This window comes from Rutilus rutilus (genome assembly GCF_951802725.1).
Source record: "Rutilus rutilus genome assembly, chromosome: 12".
NCBI classification, from domain to species: Eukaryota; Metazoa; Chordata; class Actinopteri; order Cypriniformes; family Leuciscidae; genus Rutilus; species Rutilus rutilus.
The window spans coordinates 1,644,525-1,667,191 of record NC_140217.1 but is presented as its reverse complement, the minus strand read 5'-3'; the positions used below and the strand labels follow the sequence as shown (position 1 = coordinate 1,667,191).

Here is a 22,667-nt window from a genome sequence, read left to right as displayed (position 1 = left end):
CTGTACTGTAGGCTAATTGGCCTATGTGTTGTAGCCTAGTCATTAAATAAAATAATTTAGTTCATATTTAGGTTTAAATAAAATCATTATTTTTTTATATTTCATTTATGTTGATTATATGAAAAGTGAAAAGCATGAGTATGATCATGCGTAATCGCGAGACAAATGGAGTGGGCAGACAAGATTTTGACCATTTCATTAAGTTTATTTTTTGTATAAAACCTTTCTTTAAAGTGAATTTCGTTTTGTATTAATTGCATCTTAATTGTAATCGTTGTTTCATCAACCAATTGCCTGTATTTAATACATGAGAATTAAAAATAGCAGGCAATAAAGCTCCGTGTCGGCATGTGAACTGGAGCTCGCCTCATAAATGTACCCAAACTCATAAGCTTTGCCTAAAATACCAGAGAAATATATAGAAAGCTCGAAATGTGTTATTTTAAACAAAACTATTAAAAACGAAACAAAACAGACTGCATGAAGCCTCTCTCCTACTTTATACAGCATAGCCTAGACCATTTAAATATAAATTACTCTGAATGACAAGTATGGAAATGGTCCAACCAGTAAAATATGTAGCCTACGTTTATATAAAATAGCTTGTCAACTAATGCAAGTAAATTTAAAAAGACTTACTCATCTGAAATATTATCCACGGCTGGATCAAGTCGCTCTTCAAAATACAAATGTTCGTCGTCAGAGTCCCGCTCTTCTTCTGAGGAAAAAGTGAACTCTTCATCACTATCCACGACTAGCTTCCTCACCAGTGAATCGTGTCATCTTCCAATGGAGAAACTGTACTTCTCTTTAGTTTCATACAGATTACATTGCAGGAGAATATTTGTTTTGAATGTTAATTGTTTTATTTAAAAGTAGAAATTTAAAGCTTTCTTTAGACGCATGTTTCATGGTTGTGTGATAAGTATTAGCTGAGTTTCAGTTAATTTTCCAGAAAGATTTTTGCGGAGACAGAGTGAGCGCACCCTGTTTATTTTATTTATTTAAAAATGAATGTGTTAAAAATGTGTTAATGTTAAAAATTATTTATTAAAAGTTAATGTGAGTGTACACAAAAAAAGAAGACCCTCTATAGTTTATAATCATGTATTTATTTTATTTATATGACCATAAATGACGGGTTTTTTTATGTTTATGTTGCTGCGATGTGAAAAAATCCTTAAAACGTGCCAGCGCGTTTGCCGACCTCAGAAGGTTAAAATGAGAAAAAAATAAAGGGACAAAAAGAAATCAAGAGACATTTAGAATAGATAAAAATGTGCAATTAATTGCGATTAATCGCGAGTTAACTCTTAATTTGTTCAATGTTCAATTCTGGCAGATTGAGAGATATTGATTTTTCATCAGGGTCTTAACAGCATTTCCTTATTGAATTTCTTTTTTAGTTCAATTAAAGTTAATAAAAAATTAAGTAATTAATTTCTACAGTATTTCTAGTTTTAGAAACTGCCTTTATGGTTCCCATATCATCGGAGTGTTAAATTCAATTGGTCGAACACCTCTCGTTGTGTTTATCACTGGTAAGAGCGGCCGGCGTGAGCAAGTTAATCATTGCTGCACTAGAGGCCTGTCTCTCTCTGCACTTGCGCTGCAGATGTGCATTTTAATCACTGTTTTGTCACACTTCTGGAGCATTTGGTGTATGGTTAAGTACAGAAACCAAGTATTTGTACTTTGTTACCTTACACCAGTGGTTCCCAATTCCAGTCCTCGTGACCCACTGCTCTGCACATTTTGTATGTCTCCCTTATTTAACACACCTGAACCAGATCATCAGCTCATTAGGAGAGACTCCATGAACTGAACTGAGTGTGTCAGATAAGAGAGACCTACAAAATGTGCTGAGCAGTGGGTCACGAGGACTGGAATTGGGAACCACTGCCTTACACCACTGTTAATGAATGTGTAATTGTTCAGTTTTTTATTATTCTGTTCAGATTGGCAGTCTGTAGACTCACTGGTCAGAGCTGTGAAATTGTGGCATCAGTTCTACAATCATCAAACTCCCGTCTGATAGAGCTGGACATGAGTAATAATGATCTACAGGATTCAGGAGTGAAGCTGCTCTCCGATGGACTGAAAAACCCAAACTGTCAGCTGAAGAAACTGAGGTTTGATATTCATTCAATCCTTATACAACACCCACCTCAGTATTTCAATCACTAAAAACAGTGGGACAAACTAAAACTCTTAACATGAGAGTGCTTAACGTGCCTTAATGCACAAAGACAGTGATTTTAATATATCACATTCAGTATACACTGTATTGATAATGCATAATATATACAGGCATGCAGATAAACCCAAAATTTTAATACAATGTGCCAAATTGCATTTTAATTATTTTTCTTTATTCCTATTGGAAAACAATTTACATGAAACTTTGCATGTTGCATTCATATTCTAAGTTCATCTATTTGCCTGTACATGTATATTTTATTAATAAGGTGTATACTAAATGAGGTCCTCCAATATCACTGTAAGCAAGATGATGATGATGAAGTCAGTGAAGCATGTATTGCAATAGGGATGTTTTCCCCCCATTATGTCCACGCATGAAATATTGCTTTGTCACATCTGATAACAACAGCATTGCAAATAACCACTGCCTATAGGGAATCAAAATTGTCAGGAGTGGCCCTTTCTGCAAAAATCCCACCTATCCGGCCAATGCATTCCAATGAATTATTTTCAGGATTTTTTATTTTTAAACATTTTAGAAAGTAATCACTAATAATAGATAATATACCAAACATTTTACAGTAAAGCACTGGTTCTGAGTTCAGTACTACTATTAACCCTCTGGGGACCAAAAACACGCCCGCGCGTTTTGCTCGTTTTTTTTTTTAGCAATGAAAAATAAACACAAAATGCTCTGTTAATTTTGATCTTTCATTTTCGTGTAATACATCAATCGATCCTGTTCAGTTTCTATTTTTTTTCTGTATACTCACAATAAAAATAAAGTGTTTTGCTTTTTGACAAATAAAGAAAAACTAACATGATGCTATTTCTGCCTTCTCTCTGTCAGTAAACTCCCATTTGAAACGCGTTCGAAAATGATCTATAACTCCGCGAAAATTCAGTCAAACAGGGAAACAGACCCACGGGCATAAAGCTTGAGATCGCAGCTTTTAAATTAAGTAATTTATATAAAAAACAAATATTATCAGCTTCTGTAATCTGTATAAAAAGAGAGCGACTCCAGTCGAGCTCATTACGAGATGATTCACAGTAATTTGACCACGCCCCGGAGAGCGCGTGCTATTCAAACGCAAATTCTGAGAACCATTTCAGTCTGTGAAACGCCCCCACATCAGCTGTAAACAAAGAGGCATAATATAGCCTACCTTATGGAGAAAATTTTCTGTGCTGATATGAGGAGCAGATCCCGCTGAGGAGTGAGGTAGGCTAAGTTATCCTTTCTCAAGTGTTAATGTGGAATAACGTTATGGAATAACGTTAGTGTAGGCCTATGTAAACAAAAAGATGAATCGCGTTTCTATAATATGAATCGCGTTTCTGTGAGATGAATGAAGGGTACATATTTGTAAAGACTGTTTAGCCTAAATATGAATCGCGTTTCTGTGAGATGAATGAAGGGTACATATTTGTAAAGACTGTTTAGCCTAAATATGAATCGCGTTTCTGTGAGATGAATGAAGGGTAACATTACATATTTGTAAAGACTGTTTAGCCTAAATATGAATCGCGTTTCTGTGAGATGAATGAAGGGTACATATTTGTAAAGACTGTTTAGCCTAAATATGAATCGCGCGTCTGTGTGTGAAAGAATAAACTGCTTTGCTAGAGCCTACTGAGATGAGTAAAAATCGACTGAAATATGTTGAAATAAAATGTATTTGTATAAGCAACGTATTAAACTGCAAATTAACATTTATAGGCTATGCCCTAATATTTCATAAAAACAACGTTACAGTCAGGCGAAGTATGAAAGACAACATTTTGTTGACTAGATTTGGGTACAGTTTTTACTGTAGAATATACTGTCACATCAAATAAGCTTTTCTGCTCATATATATAAAATACTATTTTGTCAAAAATAAAGTCATAGACTAAGATGTTCCAATGTTGGCTATATTCAAACTAATGAATACATATGATAAAATGTAGGCCTATAATCTTCTTTTTTTTTTTTTACAAAGAAAGAGTACTTTTTTGCAGAAATATTGCTGAAATTGTAATTATTGTTGTAATTGTAACCTTTTTAATAAAATAGCAAAACATATTTACAAGATAGATGTAAGCAAAATCTTAAATGGTCAATATAAGTCTTATTCAAAATATATATTTTGTCCTTGCATTGTGGCTCAGTCAGTGTCACACCTGAATGAATGGCTAATTATGCAGAGTCATTATGCAGAGTGGGTGGGACTAAGGTGTAAACTACTCCTCCCCCTCGCATATTGGCTTTCCAAGCAAAACCTGTTTTACACCATTTAAATCAATGTATTTTTTTTGTGAACGATAAAGCAAGACTATTTTCACATAATTTTGAAGCTAGAACTCGAAGAGAAAACATCCATTAGTCAAAAGTCTTGTGGGCACATATTTTGTATGAGTTTTGTGGTCTTATTTCAGCAACTTTCATTTTTATTTTTTTAAATAACCACGCATAAACATTATTCTCTTAAAAATACAAACATCTACATACATGTTGCTCGCATATTATGGTAGGCCTGTTTGTGCTATATAGAGTGAATTTACACCTTTGCCATTAACATGTTTATAAATAACTGAAAAAAGCACAAATGTCAGAGCATGTCAGAACATCTCAAGGGCCCCAAAAACAGCTTGGTCCCCAGAGGGTTAATAACAACAAAATCAAAGTAAAAAGTTAACTTTTATTTTTTTATAGGGCTATGTTTAATTCTGACAAATTGAGAGATATTGATCTTTCATCCGGTTCTCAACTGCATTTCCTCATAGAATTATTTTTTTAATTCAATTGTTCAAAAAAAGTTAATTGAAATTTAAGATATTTAAGATATAGATAGATAGTGATCTAGCATTCTGCCTGATTTAAATCTGACACAGAGATAAAGTAGTGTGTAAGATTACATTTATTTGAATGAATGAATTATAACATTTATTTAAATTAATTATAGAGAGAGAGAGAGTGAGATTCTTACCTGCGTCTTTTCAGCCTCTCTCTCTATTAATGGTGGATCTGTGAGTTTAAGTACTTCAGAATAGTGATGTAACCCCCTCATTGCTGAGAAATATAATGTAACGATTCAGTAGCGAAGCTATTTTATTAATAAAAGTCGCGGGCAGTGTTGATGACAAGTTTCTGTGCTCTTGAATGTTTCTGTGTGTGTGCAGCGCGATCTCCGCTCTCTGTGTGCGAGTGGTGTATGTGTGTGCGCACTTCAATGAAAACAGCACGAGTGACGTATGCTTCTGTGCGCTTCAATGAAAACACAACATTAATATAGAACTGTGATTAAACTGACGTGAAACTACCTGGACTCTGAATGAGCCAAGTAGAGTGGATTTGAGGAAGCAGCAGCGTGGAATTAAAGGCTGTAGCTAAAATGCAGAATGGAGTTTAAAACAAGAGTGTATGGCTGTAGAGATAACTTTACTAACAATTAGAATTCACATTTACTTAAAAAAAAGTATCTTTTGAAACTGATACAAGGTATATCCCAAATTTGTCAATAAATAAAAAATAAATCTGTAATTATTCTGTTTTGTATTATTCTGTTCAGATTGGCAGGCTGTAAGCTCACTGATCAGAGCTGTGAAATTGTGGCATCAGTTCTACAATCATCAAACTCCCGTCTGATAGAGCTGGACATGTGGGACAATGACCTGCATGATTCAGGAGTGAAGCTGCTCTCTGATGGACTGAAGAACCCAAACTGTCAGCTGAAGAAACTGAGGTTTGAGATTCATTCAATCCTTATACAACAACCACCTCAGTATTTCAGTCATTAAAAACAGTGGGACATTCTAAAACACTTAACATGAAAATGCTTAACATGCCTTAATGCGCAAAGACAGTGATTTTAATATATCACATTCAGTATACACAATATTGATAATGCATAATATATACAGGCATGCAGATAAACCCAAAATTTTAATACAATGTGCCAAATTGCATTTTATTTTTTTTCCTTATTCCTATCGGAAAACAATTTACATGAAACTTTGCACGTTGCATTCATATTCTAAGTTCATCTATTTGCCTGCACATGTATATTTTATTAATAAGGTGTATACTAAATGAGGTTCTCCAATCTCACTGTAAGCAAGATGATGATGATGAAGTCAATGAAGCATGTATTGCAATAGGGATGTTTTCCCCCATTATGTCCACGCATGAAAGATTGCTTTGTCACATCTGATAACAACAGCATTGCAAATAACCACTGCCTATAGGGAATCAAAATTGTCAGGAGTGGCCCTTCCTGCAAAAATCCCACCTATCCGGCCAGGGCTCCAGACTAACTTTTTGCCTTGGTTGCACTGGTGCACCTAACTTTTTTATTTAGGTGCACCCAAATTTTTCCTCGGCTTGTGTCACCTTTAACGCCACAATTTCAAGGTCACCTTTTTATCACGCTCCATATACATTCATATATATTATGTAAATGATTTTAAGCAAGAATAAGGTGTTGGTAAATACTTTTTTTTTATTTGAAGCACAATTATACTGTATATATATTAAAAAAAAAAAAATCTTTAAAGTGCTTCACTGAGCTGCCAAACTAACTATTTTGAGTCTCTAGCTCAGGCGCGGTAGGCTCTACCTCCGTCTCTGAGTCGGATGCCATCTCAGACGAAGGACCAGGGCTGGACATCTTACCAGGGACTGGGGAGACTGGTGGCTGAAGTAGCTCCATGTCTGGGCTGTTGTTTCTTTTTGTTTTATATATATATTAAACAAAGATAAACAATAGATAAACAAAAGATAAACAATTAAACAAAGATACACTTTATCTAGGCCTACACAGTGCTTTCATTTCAGGAAGGTCTACTAACATTACTGTTCAGGTATGGTCTAAAAAGAAATCTAATAAAGTAATCAAATGTAAAATAACACTGCATAATTTATCATAAATAGATTCATTCTTATTAAAGCTGAAGTTATTAAGTTAAGTGATTTTTCTCTTGTTGTTTGATTTGCAGTAATGGCGCAATCGTCAGCATGTTTATTAGACTGCGGCCCTTTTAAGACCGAGTGCAGATCTAATAGGCTACTGATGCACCATATTCTCCCAACTATTTCCATAACTACGTCCATTTAAGACATAAACTGTTTTTAGTGAATCTCCAAGCCGGTCATTTTGACATTCTTTTGTGTACATTTGATAGTTTTCTGACGCGCACATGAAACCCAAAGTATAATTTGCTTGTCTCGGTCTGTTTCGGAGCGTGCGCCGCCTTGCGAACAGCATCTCTTGCGGAGATTTTTGTGCTTTTAATAGCTCTTTTAATTATTTAACGCATCCCGCAATTTAGCAACAGTAACTAGACTGCATTTTACAACAATCACCGATCATGCTGATTCTGTCATTACGTTTGAGTTTTAGGGAGAAATGACAGTGTAATGCTGCGAAGGGAAAAAGTTGCGCTAGACAGAATGTGGCAATAGTTTTTAATGGTTTTATCTCAATATATTATTTTTTATAATCTTTGGAAGCCGAAATCTAAAATAAAATCAGACTAATATCACAGACCTTAAGTGTAACCAGGCTACATTTGAATGTTTAATTCTGTCCTCCGTCGTCACTCATTAAGCAGGGCTGTAGTGTTGTGCGAGCTGTGGCACTGCGTGAGAGAAGAGTGTGAGTTCCCATGAGAGTGAGTTCCGTCAAAGGAGAACAAACGCTTAGTTCGTGGAGAGGCAGCGGATGTGAGGACGTTAGGTGCACCGGTGAGACCTAGGAAAAATTTTAGTCACACCCTTACAAAATTGTAAGGCACTCTAGAGCCCTGCCGGCCAATGCATTCCACTGAATTATTTTCAGTATTTTTTCTTTTTCAAAATTTTTGAAAGTAATCACTAACAATAGATAATATACCAAACATTTTACAGTAATGCACTGGTTCTGAGTTCAGTACTACTATAATAACAACAAAATCAAAGTAAAAAGTCAACTTTTAATTTTTTATAGGGCTATGATTAATTCTGACAGATTGAGAGATATTGATCTTTCATCCGGTTCTCAACTGCATTTCCTCACAGAATTTATTTTTTAATTCAATTGTTCAAAAAAAGTTAATTGAAAATTAAGATATTTAAGATATAGATAGATAGAGATCTAGCATTCTGCCTGATTTAAATCTGACACAGAGATAAAGTAGTGTGTAAGATTACATTTATTTGAATGAATGAATTATAGCATTTATTTGAATAAATTATAGAGAGAGAGAGAGAGAGAGATATTCATACCTGCGTCTGTTCAGCTTCTCTCTCTATTAACGGTGGATCTGTGAGTTTAATTACTTCAGAACAAGCGTGCCGCACAAGCCCTCAAAAGTGAAGCCAAAACGTCTCGATCGCCCCCCGGTGACTGGTCCTAGTATAGGTTATAAGTCCCGCCTCCCCGTGTTATTCAACGGGACGTGAGACCAACTAAACAATTAAATTACACTTCAAATATCTTTTTTCCAAAGGTGGTTTCTTTCATTTGCTGTCGTTTTTATCACGCTGATGTAAGTTCAAGTGTCCGTTTCAAAAATAAGTTGGCTTTTAGTTAGTTACGTGATGCGGTGGTGTAACGTCATGATTGACAGCTGTGATTGACAGGTTCTCTGAGCGAAGTAGTCACTGAAGCACCAACGGACATTTTTTCGGGATCTTCGGAGGACTGAGGAGATTGTATTTACTATATTTTAACAAGCCTCTTGTCTAACGGCAATCAGTTTGTAAAAAAGTGTGCAGAATCCACTCTCCCTGAGTGCATTCTGCGAGAGTGAGGGCGGAGCGTTGATTTCGCGGCTTTACTTCCTGCTCACGACTGCGCAGGTCTGGTCCCGAGATCGCTACTGCGCAGACTCAAGTTCCAATATGTCAGCGCCATATCGGGACTCTGGCGGCTTCAGTTCTCATCAATGGAAGAGAGCGAAGGGGCGTTGTCCATATTTTTTTACAGTCTATGCTTCAGAATAGTGATGTAACACCCTCATTGCTGAGAAATATAATGTAACAATTCAGTAGCGAAGCTATTTTATTAATAAAAGTTAAACAGCGTTGATGACAAGTTTTTTGGTCTTGAATGTTTCTGTGGGTGCGCAGCGCGATCTCCACTCTGTGTGCGAGTGGTGTATGTGTGTGCGCACTTCAATGAAAACAGCGCGAGTGACGTATCTTTCTGTGCGCTTCAATGAAAACACAACATTAATATAGAACGGTGATTAAACTGACTTGTTTAGCAGCAGCGTGGAATTAAAGGCTGTCGCTAAAACGCAGAATGGAGTTTAATTTATTAGGGCATTCCATTATTGGTTAAAGTGGTTAAAAAAACATATAAAGTAGAATCAGACATTGTTTCCTGTTAGGCTTTTTCATTACAGTAAAGTAAAAAAATAAAATAAAAAATAAAATTATATTGCAACTTATTGCTTTAGTATATTCTTTTAGATTTGTTGCATGATTTTGCATGATGTGAGTGTATCAAGATTTATTCCCTCACTGGAAAACAAGAGTGTATGGCTGTAGTGATAACTTTACTAACAATTAGAATTCACATTTACTTTTAAAACAAACAAGTATCTTTTGAAACTGATACAAGGTATATCCTAATTTTTGTCAATAAATAAAATGAATCTGTAATAATTCCATTTTTTATTATTCTGTTCAGTTTGGCAGGCTATAAGCTCACTGGTCGGTGCTGTGAAATTGTGGCATCAGTTCTACAATCATCAAAGTCCCGTCTGATAGAGCTGGACATGAGTTACAATAAGCTGCGGGATTCAGGAGTGAAGCTGCTCTCTGTTGGACTGAAGAGCCGACACTGTCAGCTGGAGAAACTGAAGTTTGAGACTCATTATTCAGTTTATTGAATCATCATAAATTATGACAATATATATATATTTTTTGTCTATTTTTTAATGCATGAATTTTGTATATGTATGTACTGTATTAGAGTCACCCTCTCTAAAAAGAAAGAAGAATATTGTTGTGCAGAAAACAATGTGTCGAGTGTCAACACCACAGTTTAAGGCACTGCTGATGCAGCATTTCATTTACTCTGAACCTAAAATCCAAACTTACTCGAACGATACAAATCTATATGCTTATGATCCTCAATATCTGGTAGATGGCTGTAGAAATCAACTGGTGATCACAACCATATTCTTTTGTCAGTAGAAGTTGTAGTTTATGAAATGAGAGATATTTAACTCTAAGTTTATATTAAATTAATGTATACTTATTCAGTTTTTTATTATTCTGTTCAGATTGTCATTGTGTAAACTCACTGGTCAGAGCTGTAAAATTATGGCATCAGTTCTACAATCATCAAACTCCCGTCTGATAGAGCTGGACATGGGTGACAATGAGCTGCAGGATTCAGGAGTGAAGCTGCTCTCTGATGGACTGATGGACCCAAACTGTCAACTGGAGAAACTGAGGTTTGATCCTTATACAACAACCACCTCAGTATTTCAATCACTAAAAACAGTGGGACATTCTAAAACACTTAAAGGAACACGCCGACTTTTTGGGACTTTAGCTTATTCACTGTGTCAGCTGGGGGTACTGAGGTTTGAGATTCAAATGATTATATGTTGTGATACACATAAGGTATGATTAACCAAATCAAGCACATTATTGAATGTAATCATTTTATCATTTATGAGTTTTGAAATTAAAGACTGCCAGAATAATCTAATTGTCTTCTAATATTACTCCATCAATTACAATTAAGTTAAACCTCGCATGACAAGACAAAAGAATAAACAGGAAAAGAAAGCATAAATAATTAAGGAATTAAAGAAAAATTTAGCAATTAATAAAAAATAACCGAGGAAGCAAAATATGTTTTGTTAGTAATCTATAAAAATAATGTTGTGCAGAAAACAATGTGTGAGTGTCAACAGAAATCAACTCGAACGATACAAATCTATTTGCTTATAATAATAATAATAATTCGTTACATTTATATAGCGCTTTTTCTGAGACCTCAAAGCGCTTTACATATGGAAGGGGGGGAATCTCCTCAACCACCACCAATGTGCAGCATCCACTTGGATGATGCGACGGCAGCCATATTGCGCCAGAACGCCCACCACACACCAGCTTACTGGTGGAGAGGAGACAGTGATGAAGCCAATCAGTATATGAGGATGATTAGGAGGCCATGATGGACAGAGACAGGGGCAAATTTGGCCAGGATGCCGGGGTTACACCCCTACTCTTTTTCGAAGGACATCCTGGGATTTTTAATGACCACAGAGAGTCAGGACCTCGGTTTTACGTCTCATCCGAAGGACGGTGCTCTTTTGGCAGTATAGTTTCCCCGTCACTATACTGGGGCATTAGGACCCACACAGACCACAGGGTGAGCACCCCCTGCTGGCCTCGCTAACACCTCTTCCAGCAGCAACCTGGTTTTCCCAGGAGGTCTCCCATCCAGGTACTAACCAGGCTCAGCCCTGCTTAGCTTCAGTGGGCAACCAGTCTTGGGCTACAGGGTGATATGGCTGCTGGCTTATGATCCTCAGTATCTGGTAGATGGTTGTATAGATCAACTGGTGATCAGAACTATATTCTCCGTTCAGCCAAACTTATAGTTTATGAAAAGAGAGATATTAAACTCTTATCAGTTTATATTAAATGGATGTGCAATTAATAAAAAATAACTGAGGAAGCAAAATATGTTTTGTTAGTGATCTATAACTTACATTAAAGGGTTAGTTCACCCAAAAATGAAAATTCTGTCAGTAATTACTCACCCTCATGATGTTCCAACCCCGTAAGACCTTTGTTCATCTTCGGAACACAAATTAAGATATTTTTGATTAAATCTGAAAGCTAGATCACTCTTCCATAGGCTTCAGTGATGCGCGGGTTGATCCGAAATGAGCGGGTGACTGCGGTCACCCGCGGTTACCCGCGGTTACAAGTCATCCAAAAATATTTTTAATGATATTCGGGTCGCGGTCGGTCGGGTCGTTTGAAATAAAGATGCCAATTAAACCTTTGTAATTTATATATTACTAGACACTATTTTCAATGAAATACATAGGTCTACACTTTATTGGCTGAATAACTGGCAAGAAGTACGATGACGCACGAGCTCAGTCTGCAGGTAGAGATGTAGGCGGCAAGAGAAAAGGTGAAGACTGGGGAGTGGAAGCTGTGGGAGTGTGGGAGACATTTGCCGAAATAATGAAAGATGATGACCAAAGTGCTGGTTTTGTCATGTGTACTTCTTGCGATGCTATTTACACATTTGATAGCCACAAAACTGGCACGACCAACCAGGCACGGCGCCAGGATTTCAGTTTTGGATAAGCCAGACCAATTGTGGGTGGGCCTTAAATTAAAAACATTAAATAAAAAAAATAAAAAACGTTATCCAATCACTGCTTAACTTAATAAAAAAAATATTGACTAATATAGCTGTTATTATCTGTGCGTGCGTATACATAATATAGATTTTAATAGCTTGATGCTCTTTAAATATTTTGTTGCATTGTTAAAAGTTTCGGTGCATAGGATGGACCTATCTGCGATCGCTCTCCATGGTTCTGACCAAAGAAGAGTGCTTTGGAATCTCCATTACGCATCATACCTGGGCTGCATTTTCCGAAAATATTGTCTATTAGCGCGCTACGAAGACTCTTAAGGTATAACTTAACTAAAGTTATACTACCACTAATGTATAGGCTATCATTGCTAGGCGTCTTCATCATCCACTCGCGAGGCAGAGCTGCTGAGAGGCAGAGGCGCTGGCGCCCTCCTAGCAACGGCGCTGTTTTTGGTAAAACATGATTTTGACGACGTTTTGTTTTATTGAAAACTCTTTTTAAAAGATTTTCGTTTTGTATAAATTGTATCTTAATTTTGATCAATGTTTTATCAATCAATTGTCTACTTTTAAACGAAAATATTCAAACCAAAATAAATAGGCTACTCTCTGATTATGTAATCCAAATGAAATGTACATTTCTCTCTGGCGTTCATGGCGAGTCCGAATTGTCAACTTCATCTTTGCAGCGACACAGAAAACACCAGTTTATTACTAAAAAATTAAATGTCTCCTTGCTAATTTAGACACATTCATAATCATTACTTTAACCGGTTCTTTGTGGCAAGCTTTATGCGTGCGGTCATAACGCTTATTATCCATAGGCTATAGCCTATTTAAGTAGGCTAATTAAATTAATATAAAGGGGCGATTTGTCCACGAATGGCTTAAATGAACAACTACTAGTCGACTAGAAAAAGAAAAAAAATAGTCGGAGGTAGCCCTTATTCCACATATTTTCGAACCAGCAGGCCATTCTGGGTTGAGCGAGCGACCCTGCGGACCTCACTGTCTGCTGAACTTGCACAGAAACATCAAAATAGACATAGCCAGCTTTTTAAAATTGTTGTTAAAACTAAACATTTAGACTATTTACAAATTATGAGCTTATTGACGATTTTTTAGAATTCTTGACAAAATTAGAATAGCCTAGGCTATATTCTTTTTTTTCCCAACGACGCAACGAAGAGCATTTACTACTTTAAAAAAATGCGGGTCAGGAAGCGGGTCGGGTACAATATTTTCTTTTTCTTTTTTTTGCGGTCCGAGTTGCGGGCGGGTTAGTTTAAAACGTCGGTCGGGTGTGGGTTGTTTATACATTGACCCGCGCATCACTGATAGGCTTCTAAGGGACTGAAACTTGCTGGCCCAGAAAAGTTATTAAAGAGATCGTTAATATAGTCCAAGTGACTACAGTGGCTCAATCTTAAGTTTATCAAGCGACGAGAATACTTTTTGTGCGCAAAAACAAACAAAAATAACGACTTTATTCCACTATTCATTTCCTTCTCTCTGGGCCTCGAGTTTTTTCACGTAGTGTTTTAGCTCAGCGCTTCTGTGTTGTATATCACACGCATCACACACATGACCAGCGTCGGTCAATAGTGAGCCTACGTGGTGACGTGTAACACAGACGCGCTGTGCTAAAACACTACGTGAACTAACTCGAGGCCCAGAGAGAAGGAAATGAATAGTGGAATAAAGTCGTTATTTTTGTTTGTTTTTGCGCACAAAAAGTATTCTCGTCGCTTGATAAACTTAAGATTGAGCCACTGTAGTCACTTGGACTATATTAACGATCTCTTTAATAACTTTTCTGGGCCAGCCAGTTTCAGTCCCTTAGAAGCCTATGGAAGAGTGATCCAGCTCTCAGATTTAATCAGAAATATCTTAATTTGTGTTCCGAAGATGAACGAAGGTTTTACGGGGTTGGAACAACATGAGGGTGAGTAATTACTGACAGAATTTTCATTTTTGGGTGAACTAACCCTTTAAAGGCAGACTAAAATCAGCAGCTAAATGTTTATTTACCTCATTCAGGTAAGATTTTGCAAGCTTTAGTCGTGAGTTTGTTGTCACAGATATCATCATTGTTTCTCTATGTGTTTGTAGATTATCTAGCTGTAAGGTGACAGATGAAGGCTGTTGGTATCTGGCTTCAGCTCTGCGTTCAAACCCCTCACACCTGAGAGAGCTAGAGCTGAGATACAATCATCTGGGAGAATCAGGAGTCGAGATGCTCTCTGATCTACTGAATAATCCAAACTGCACACTGAACAAACTCAAGTATGTTAAGCAGTAAGATTCATCTCACCTTTCAAAAGTATCTTTCAAAAATTATCCAAGGTACATCCCAATTTTGTCAATAAATAAAAAATTTATGTGTAATTATTCTGTTTTATATTATTCTGTTCAGTTTGGCAGGCTGTAAGCTCACTGGTCAGAGCTGTGAAATTGTGGCATCAGTTCTACAATCATCAAACTCCCGTCTGATAGAGCTGGACATGAGTGACAATGACCTGCAGGATTCAGGAGTGAAGCTGCTCTCTGATGGACTGAAGAGCCCAAACTGTCAGCTGGAGAAACTGAGGTTTGAGATTCATTCAATCCTTATACAACAACCACCTCAGTATTTCAGTCATTAAAAACAGTGGGACGTTCTAACTCAAATTGTCAGCTGGAGATACTGGGGTTTGAGATTCATTCATTCAGTATATTGAAGCATTATAAATTATGACAATATATTTAATGTTTAGTAGATTCTTTAATGCAGTAATTTTGTATACAGTATGTATGTATAATAGCCACTCTCTCTAAGAGGAAAGAAAAATAATGTTGTGTAGAAAACAATGTGTTAAGTGTCAACAGCACTTCATTTACTCAGAACCTAAAACCCAAACTTACTCGAACACGATTATTTCCTTCAGGAGATACAAATCTATTTGCTTATGATCCTCGGTATCTGGTAGATGGCTGTATAGATCAACTGGTGATCAGAACCAAATTCTCTGTTCAGCCAAACTTATAGTTTATGAAAAGAGAGATATTCAACTCTTATCAGTTTATATTAAATGGATGTGCAATTATTCAAAAGACTTAACAAGATTTTGTTGAGAGTTCTAATGTCTCAGATATCTTCATTGTTTATTTTTGTGTTTGTAGATTATGTCGCTGTATGGTGACAGATAATGGGTGTTGGTATCTGGCTTCAGCTCTGCGTTCAAACCCCTCACACCTGAGAGAGCTGGAGTTGAAATACAATAACCTGGGAGAATCAGGAGCCAAGTTGTTCTCTGATCTACTGAACGATCCGAACTGCACACTGAACAAACTGGATACAAATAAGTAAGATTAATCTCATCCCGTGAATGTTTGTATTTGTATTTCAGTCTTATCATCTACAAGTGTACAGTGGAGTGAGATGTTGAAAGGGTCTGTAGTAGAGCTGCATGAAGGGAAAAAATACTTATTTACTTTGTTACAATATCAATCTCAACGAGTAGGCCTTCTTAAAAAGATAGTTCACCCAAAAATATAAATGTCTGTAATTATTTACTCACCCTCACATCATCCAAACCTGTATGACTTTATTTATTCTGTGGAACACAAAATAAGACATTTTTATTTTAAGTAAGAAAAGTCTTCGCGTTTTTTTGCCTTTCAAATGGAAGTCAGTGGTCACCAAAACTTCAAAATACCCAGGGTTGGGAGGGTTACTTTTAAAATGTATTCCGTTACAGTTACAAATTACTTCATAAAAAAACTATTTACTAACGTCATCCAAGCACCACATTATTGGGAGTTCCTCTTTTCCAGCTCATTTTCCATTAGAAACTTACATATAACTGCGATCATATAAACTATGGAATTTTAAATCACTAACAAACACTACATTTTTGCTAACATGATTTCCATGCTAGTCGTACCTGCGAATGTTTAAGTTGGGTCCTTTGATAAAGAAAGTGTCTTCATAGCTGGAAGGCATGGTTTGCACTATACAACTTTATTGTTTCCTTTTTCCTCTTTGAAAACAAAATAACTGTGAAATTTCTGTGAAATGAAAATGAGTTTCCCCGCGGGAAGCATCGTAATTAATAATTTAGCCGCATCTCAACCTTTAAATTGTAGACAGGTGTTATTTGAGCATGCACCAGCTGATGGTTCAAGTGAATCATGACTGGCAACAGAACCAGGAACTATAAACAAGCAGCGCTTAATATAGCGTTATGTCAAAATACAAATGTATTTAGTTTTAAAATAAATCATTGTAATCCTGATAGTATTCCCATTTTTTGGTTTGGAACAACATGAGAGTAAGTAAATGATGACAGAATTTTCATTTTTGTGTAAACTGTCACTTAAAAAAAGGGTAGCAAGTTTTTATTGAAAACGCAACATTTCAACCGTCAGGTCTTCACCAGGCACAATACCCATGTGAAAAAATACAACTCTTTATAAAAACAGATAATCACCTTAATGAGACACACACTCCAAAACATGTGACAATTAATTCAAATCGTGTGACACACACACATATAATAATAATAATACCTTTCAAAAAAGAAATAAATATATACTGTATATACTAAAGCAAAAAAAAAATATATATAATAATAATTTATTCACATAAGATTACACACCTTTTTTGTATTTTTAAAACTAAAATACTCCCATATGATTGAGGTGTTTTGACATGGGATCTTCTTCTGCAGCTTCATTGTCTTCACCATCAAGGGATCATTTTGACAAGCTAACACACGTTTGAGGTCTTTCACACAGAGTTCTTTCATCTGTTTCCACTATTTCTTATAAACAAGCATTAGACAGTTGTGATCCTTGCTGCTTTTTCACTCTTGCTTATGTGATATTGCTTAATTAGCTTTATCTATAAACCACAGAAATCTGGTATGTCTTTATATATTAATCATTAAACATTTATAATATAATTATTCTAATTAATGTCCTCATATGACACACACACACACACACACACACACACACGCACACACACATATCTGTGGTTAATGTTGTTTTGTTCTTTCTTCTTGTCCTCAGTTAATCTTACACTGGATCCAAACACAGCAGACACTCGTCTCATTCCGTCTGAGGAGAATAGAAATATGACACACGTGTTTGAGGATAAACCTTTTACTGATCATCCAGAGAGATTTGATGAGTGTCGTCAGGTTCTGTGTAGAGAGAGTCTGACTGGACGCTGTTACTGTGAGGCTGAATGGAGTCAGTGAATGAATATCAGTTACATATAAAGAAAGGAAGGAGACACTGTAAATTTGGATTCATCAAAACATCCTGAGAACTATCATATCTGCCCCTTCATCCCCTCTAACAGAGTAGGAGTGTTTCTAGAGTGACCGGCCGGTACTTTGTTCTTCTACAGCGTCTCTGACACTCACACACATCCAACACAATGAGTTTATATGTTCACTTCTGAGTGATTTGTTCTTTTTTTTCCCTCGCTGGTTCTCCTACAGTCATGATTATTTACTCTTAATATGTTTAGATGTTTCTGAGGAACAGGAAGAAGTAATCTGCTTAAAAGCTTCTTTTATATTTTTGTTTTCGCTGCTGTTTCACAAATTGGATAATTTCTAAGGTTAGTTTTATGAAAGAGCTTTACAGGGACCTGAGATTGAGAAGATCTTGTGCTGACAACCACTAAATCATCCATAAGCCAGTTGTACAGAATATCATCTGCTTTGCTTTTATGTTTGATGAATCAGAAAAAGAAAAAGAAAAAGACTTTTTCCTTATGTTTTATCATTTGCTTATGTTTTATCATGTAATCATCATATTTTAAGAAATCATTATTATCAGGTTGATGTGTTTCTCATTACTATCATTTTGATGTGTTTACCATATTATCATTTGAAATGTATGTTTAATACTTTTCTTTTATTAATCTTTATGCGTCAAATGTAGCTGATTGACTTAGGGTGAACGTTTGTACTTGTTGTTTAGATGAGGGCAAAAGTCTAGAAGTTTCCTATAGACAGACCACAAATGCTTGAATGTCTCAGAATAAAATAATAAAGGGGTAAATGAATGTTATCTTAGCTAAACGTCTTGCAGAAGAGACATGTTGTGCAGAAGTTCTTTATTGTGTATTGTATTAATATTAACAACTTTCTGACACATTTGGGGTATGAGAAAATGTAGATTCCCCCCCCCCCCCCCCCACACACACACACAAAACCACAAAAGAACGATATGCCTTGGTCTTCAGTGTCTGCTCAATATGACAGAACAGAGGAACTTAGCCCTGTGCTGATCAGCAACTGCATAAGAGAATGCGTCTTTACAAAGAGAGATCTCTCAACCACTTTAATTATCTTTAAGATAGAATATTATACACAGAGTGTGTTAATTATATTTTACTTAGAAATATTAGAAGTAATTTTAACTGTTCATTTTATGTTTCTTTATTAAAATTTTAATCCTGATTATGGACTATGAATTAATTTGACTCTTCATTTATTATTTGATTGTCTGCTGTTAAGAAATAAAATATGACTTAATCATCTGACTGGATCTCCTCCCTGCATCAGTGTTTAACCAGAAAGTCAAGAGCACATTCATTCAAGCACTATGATGCTAATTTGTGCACATCTTTATGTAGATAGCCATTTTTATTTGTCATACAGACATTCATAGTTGGTGAGTTTTGATTCAGGTGAAATGTAAAGATTTAGATAATGTTCACATACAGTTCATATAAAGACATTTTTAAGAAACCAAATATAATAAAGATACAAAATATAGTTTTGGGTATAGGACCTAAGCTACTTAATAAAGATGACTTATTTAAAATGCTGAGAATTACAGCTTTTAAAGCAATACATTTTTTTTTGGAGAAAGCAAGAATCCCCAGTTTTAAATGACTGATTAGATTTAGTTTCTAAAGTACAGATGGCTAACATGAAATTAAGAGCAAAAGTATACATTTTGAAAAATTATGGGCAACTCTAAAATCAAAGAATATTCCATAAAATAAAGGAATACATATTAGTCTAAATTAATTACTTTATATATATATAACCCTCCCTCCCTTTTTATTCGAGTTATTTGTTATTTTATTTATTTACTTATTTAATATTGTTATTATTTGATATTTAAATAATATTACTTGAATAACTTATTAGAAATTATGTGTAATTATACGAGTTTGATATAAATGATATATAAATATGTGAATATTTAATTTTTATTTTATATATATATATATATTCTTTTTTTCTAATTTTTCCCACATGTAAAAGTGGTCTACCTGTACTTATTGGTTATTGTTCTAATTATGTGTTTTTTATGTGTTGGTGTATATTATCACAAAAGGAAAAAAAGAAAGAAAAACAGTTGAAGAAAAAATAAAGCATACTTATTGGGGAAAAATATTGTGTCTTTAAAGTAACTGTCCATTTGTATAATTGTGTTAAATGTGCTTGAATTTAAAGGCATAACAAAGTACATAAAATATATACAGTGCTGGTCAGAATTATTTGCCCCCTTGGTAAATATGATCAAAGATGGCTGTAAAATAAATCTGTATTGTTAATCCTTTTGATATTTTATTATATATATACAAACATGCATAACATACAAACACAAATTCAAACATTTAACACCTCATAGCACTCATGTCTCTTTCCCTCTTAAGAAAATGGTACTTTCAGGCTAGCACTAGGCTGGCACTCTAGTGATGATATCATTAGTTCATCATCACAATGTGATTTTCCTCCCACTTTCAATTCTTTTACTTCAATGAAAGGTTAGATTTTTGCTGTTTATATAATAAAATATCAAATGAATTAACAATGCAGATTTATTTTTTACAACCATCTTTGATCATATAATTACCAAGGGGACAAATAATTCTGACTAGCACTTTATATGCTAAAATATGTGCCTTATTTGGAATTTTAAACCTACAAGTATGTGTATTTTTATGATAGCAATAACTGTAAAGGGACTTACCAATATACCAAATAATTCATAATAATAATGTATACATAATATGTATACATAATACATAATAAAAATGTACTAGCTGCCAAACAAAACCAGAGAGAAATGTAAAACTTAAATCTTAAAAACAATCTAATTAAAGCTTGGGCACAAAACATTCAGCCAGTAAGAAAATAAAACCTGTATATATATATATATATATATATATATATATATATATATGAAGAGTTCAGATGCAAAAGCCTTTAAGTGCCATCTGAAATTTTCTTCTAGAATGATCTTTTTTATCAACCTTGTGTATTTGAAATTCAGTAATTTCACTTAAATGGCAATGAAATTACCTATTAATTGTCATTTAAGTGAAATTACTGAACTTATATATACAAGCTTGATAAAAATGATCATTCTATAAGAAGATTTCAGATGGCACTTAGAGGCTTTTGCATCTGAACTCTTCATATATATATATAATGATTGTCTCATTTATCATTGTAGCCTTATTTAGGTTGATTTTCTGTATACTGTATATTTATATTTGGACTGATAGTTTAGTAAAGTCAAATAATGGTATGCGAGAAAGTCAGTGGTAATATCACTGTATTCCTGGTGGAACGGTATAACAACTGACAGTTAGCCTGCCCTGGACCAGGTTAGTTTCCCAGCATAAGTTGCCAGAGTAACTGAGTTTAAACTATTTTAAGTTTGCTTTATGAAACAGAATCAACCAACAATAAGTCTGACTAACCAAAATAAGCCTGGCTTGTTTTCTAATCTTGTTTTATGGAACAGCCCTCATGTCCAGTTGATTCAAAAATGAAATAGTTTGTAATTAGAGATGGGCACAAATACAATACAAAGTTTTGTTACAATATTAGAAATACTTGCTCTTCAAATGTATCAATTGGGAGGAAATGTATTTATTTAAAAAATTCAGTTACTGTATAATTTCAAAATACAAAAGTATCTGTAAGACATGCAGAAAATTGAATAGGTCGTCTAATTAGGTCCTTCACAGAAATGAGTGAGAATAATAAAATAAAAATAAAATAAAAATGTTACACACTGTTGCTGATTTTTCTCATTCCATTTTCAATATTTTAGTGATATCCTCTAAAATAGTTCTCATGAAAAGCTTACGGTATACTGTGTAAGACGCTCTTCAGGCGAATAAACATTATTTAAGGCTATTCTATTGGTTAGGATATATTGACATAAATATGAAAATCAGTTTCACTCACTTTCATTCACACCTTTGGCTGTTTGTTGTTCGGCACCCTCTGGCGGATCATACTGCAGTGCATATAACACTAGACTAGTATGAAATCAAATTTGACAATTCTTGTTTTTATGGAATATTTGCAGTGTTTAATATAAATGACTTATCTGTGCACATCATTATTTTATTAATTTCATGTGCCTGGTAATCTTGAATCAGAATAACAGCAACATCTCTTCTCTGATGACGAGGGTGGGGCAACCTGTCACTCACATGAGATCCACCAATAGCAAACCACAATCATCCATCCAATCAATTCCCCACAGACAAAATCAAGGCCCGCCCTACATTTGTACTTCCGTTTCATTGTAAAAAAAACAAAACAAAAAAAGTTTGCTCACAATTACCTATGAATAAAGAAAACTAAAAAAAAATATATAGAATTTCATAGTAAATTTTAAATAAATACATCAATGAGTTAAGCAATAATGCATTTTTTTTTTACATTTGCAAATATCTTCAATAGTATTTAATGTCGATTTAATATTATTTATTACATTTAGATTTATTCATTTAGTAGACACTTTTATCTAAAGCGATTTATAGGCCTAAATGAGGAATAAACATCATAAAAAAACTACATAAAACTAGTAAAAACTAGATAAGCACACAGAGGAGATACAGAGAAGAAGAATCCATCTGTCGCTGGGATAACCCAAAATAAAAATAAAAGGATCTGTTGTTTCTGTTTTCTTTGTGCAAACTGATAAATCTTGATACAATGTGGTTACAGGTGTATCATTTTTGTAAGCAGTTCTTAATGATTGCGTTGTCAATGTACAATAAATCTTTAATAGAATTATTTGTGTATTTCTTAATTCCATCCAAACATCCAAATAACATCGTGACTTCATCACGTCTCGTCTGCTATTGGCCAG

At 34.9% G+C, this 22,667-nt stretch overlaps 1 protein-coding gene across 2 annotated transcripts in view; it reads left to right on the top strand.

The window, feature by feature from the left end:
- LOC311300674 (NACHT, LRR and PYD domains-containing protein 3-like) overlaps positions 1-17,795 on the top strand; it is a 29,207-nt gene extending 11,412 nt beyond the window's left edge. The window contains exons 7-14 of one of the 2 annotated variants that reach the window (XM_084425113.1): positions 1,959-2,132; positions 5,757-5,930; positions 9,861-10,034; positions 10,459-10,632; positions 14,646-14,819; positions 14,950-15,123; positions 15,696-15,878; positions 17,589-17,795. In XM_084425113.1, the coding sequence (XP_084281239.1) occupies positions 1,959-2,132; positions 5,757-5,930; positions 9,861-10,034; positions 10,459-10,632; positions 14,646-14,819; positions 14,950-15,123; positions 15,696-15,878; positions 17,589-17,592 (1,231 nt within the window). In that variant the 3' untranslated portion in view covers positions 17,593-17,795. Of the gene's footprint in view, positions 1-1,958; positions 2,133-5,756; positions 5,931-9,860; positions 10,035-10,458; positions 10,633-14,645; positions 14,832-14,949; positions 15,124-15,695; positions 15,879-17,588 lie in introns of both variants that reach the window. The other variant, XM_084425112.1, reaches the window with a different exon arrangement.
- The last annotated feature ends 4,872 nt before the right edge of the window (positions 17,796-22,667 follow it).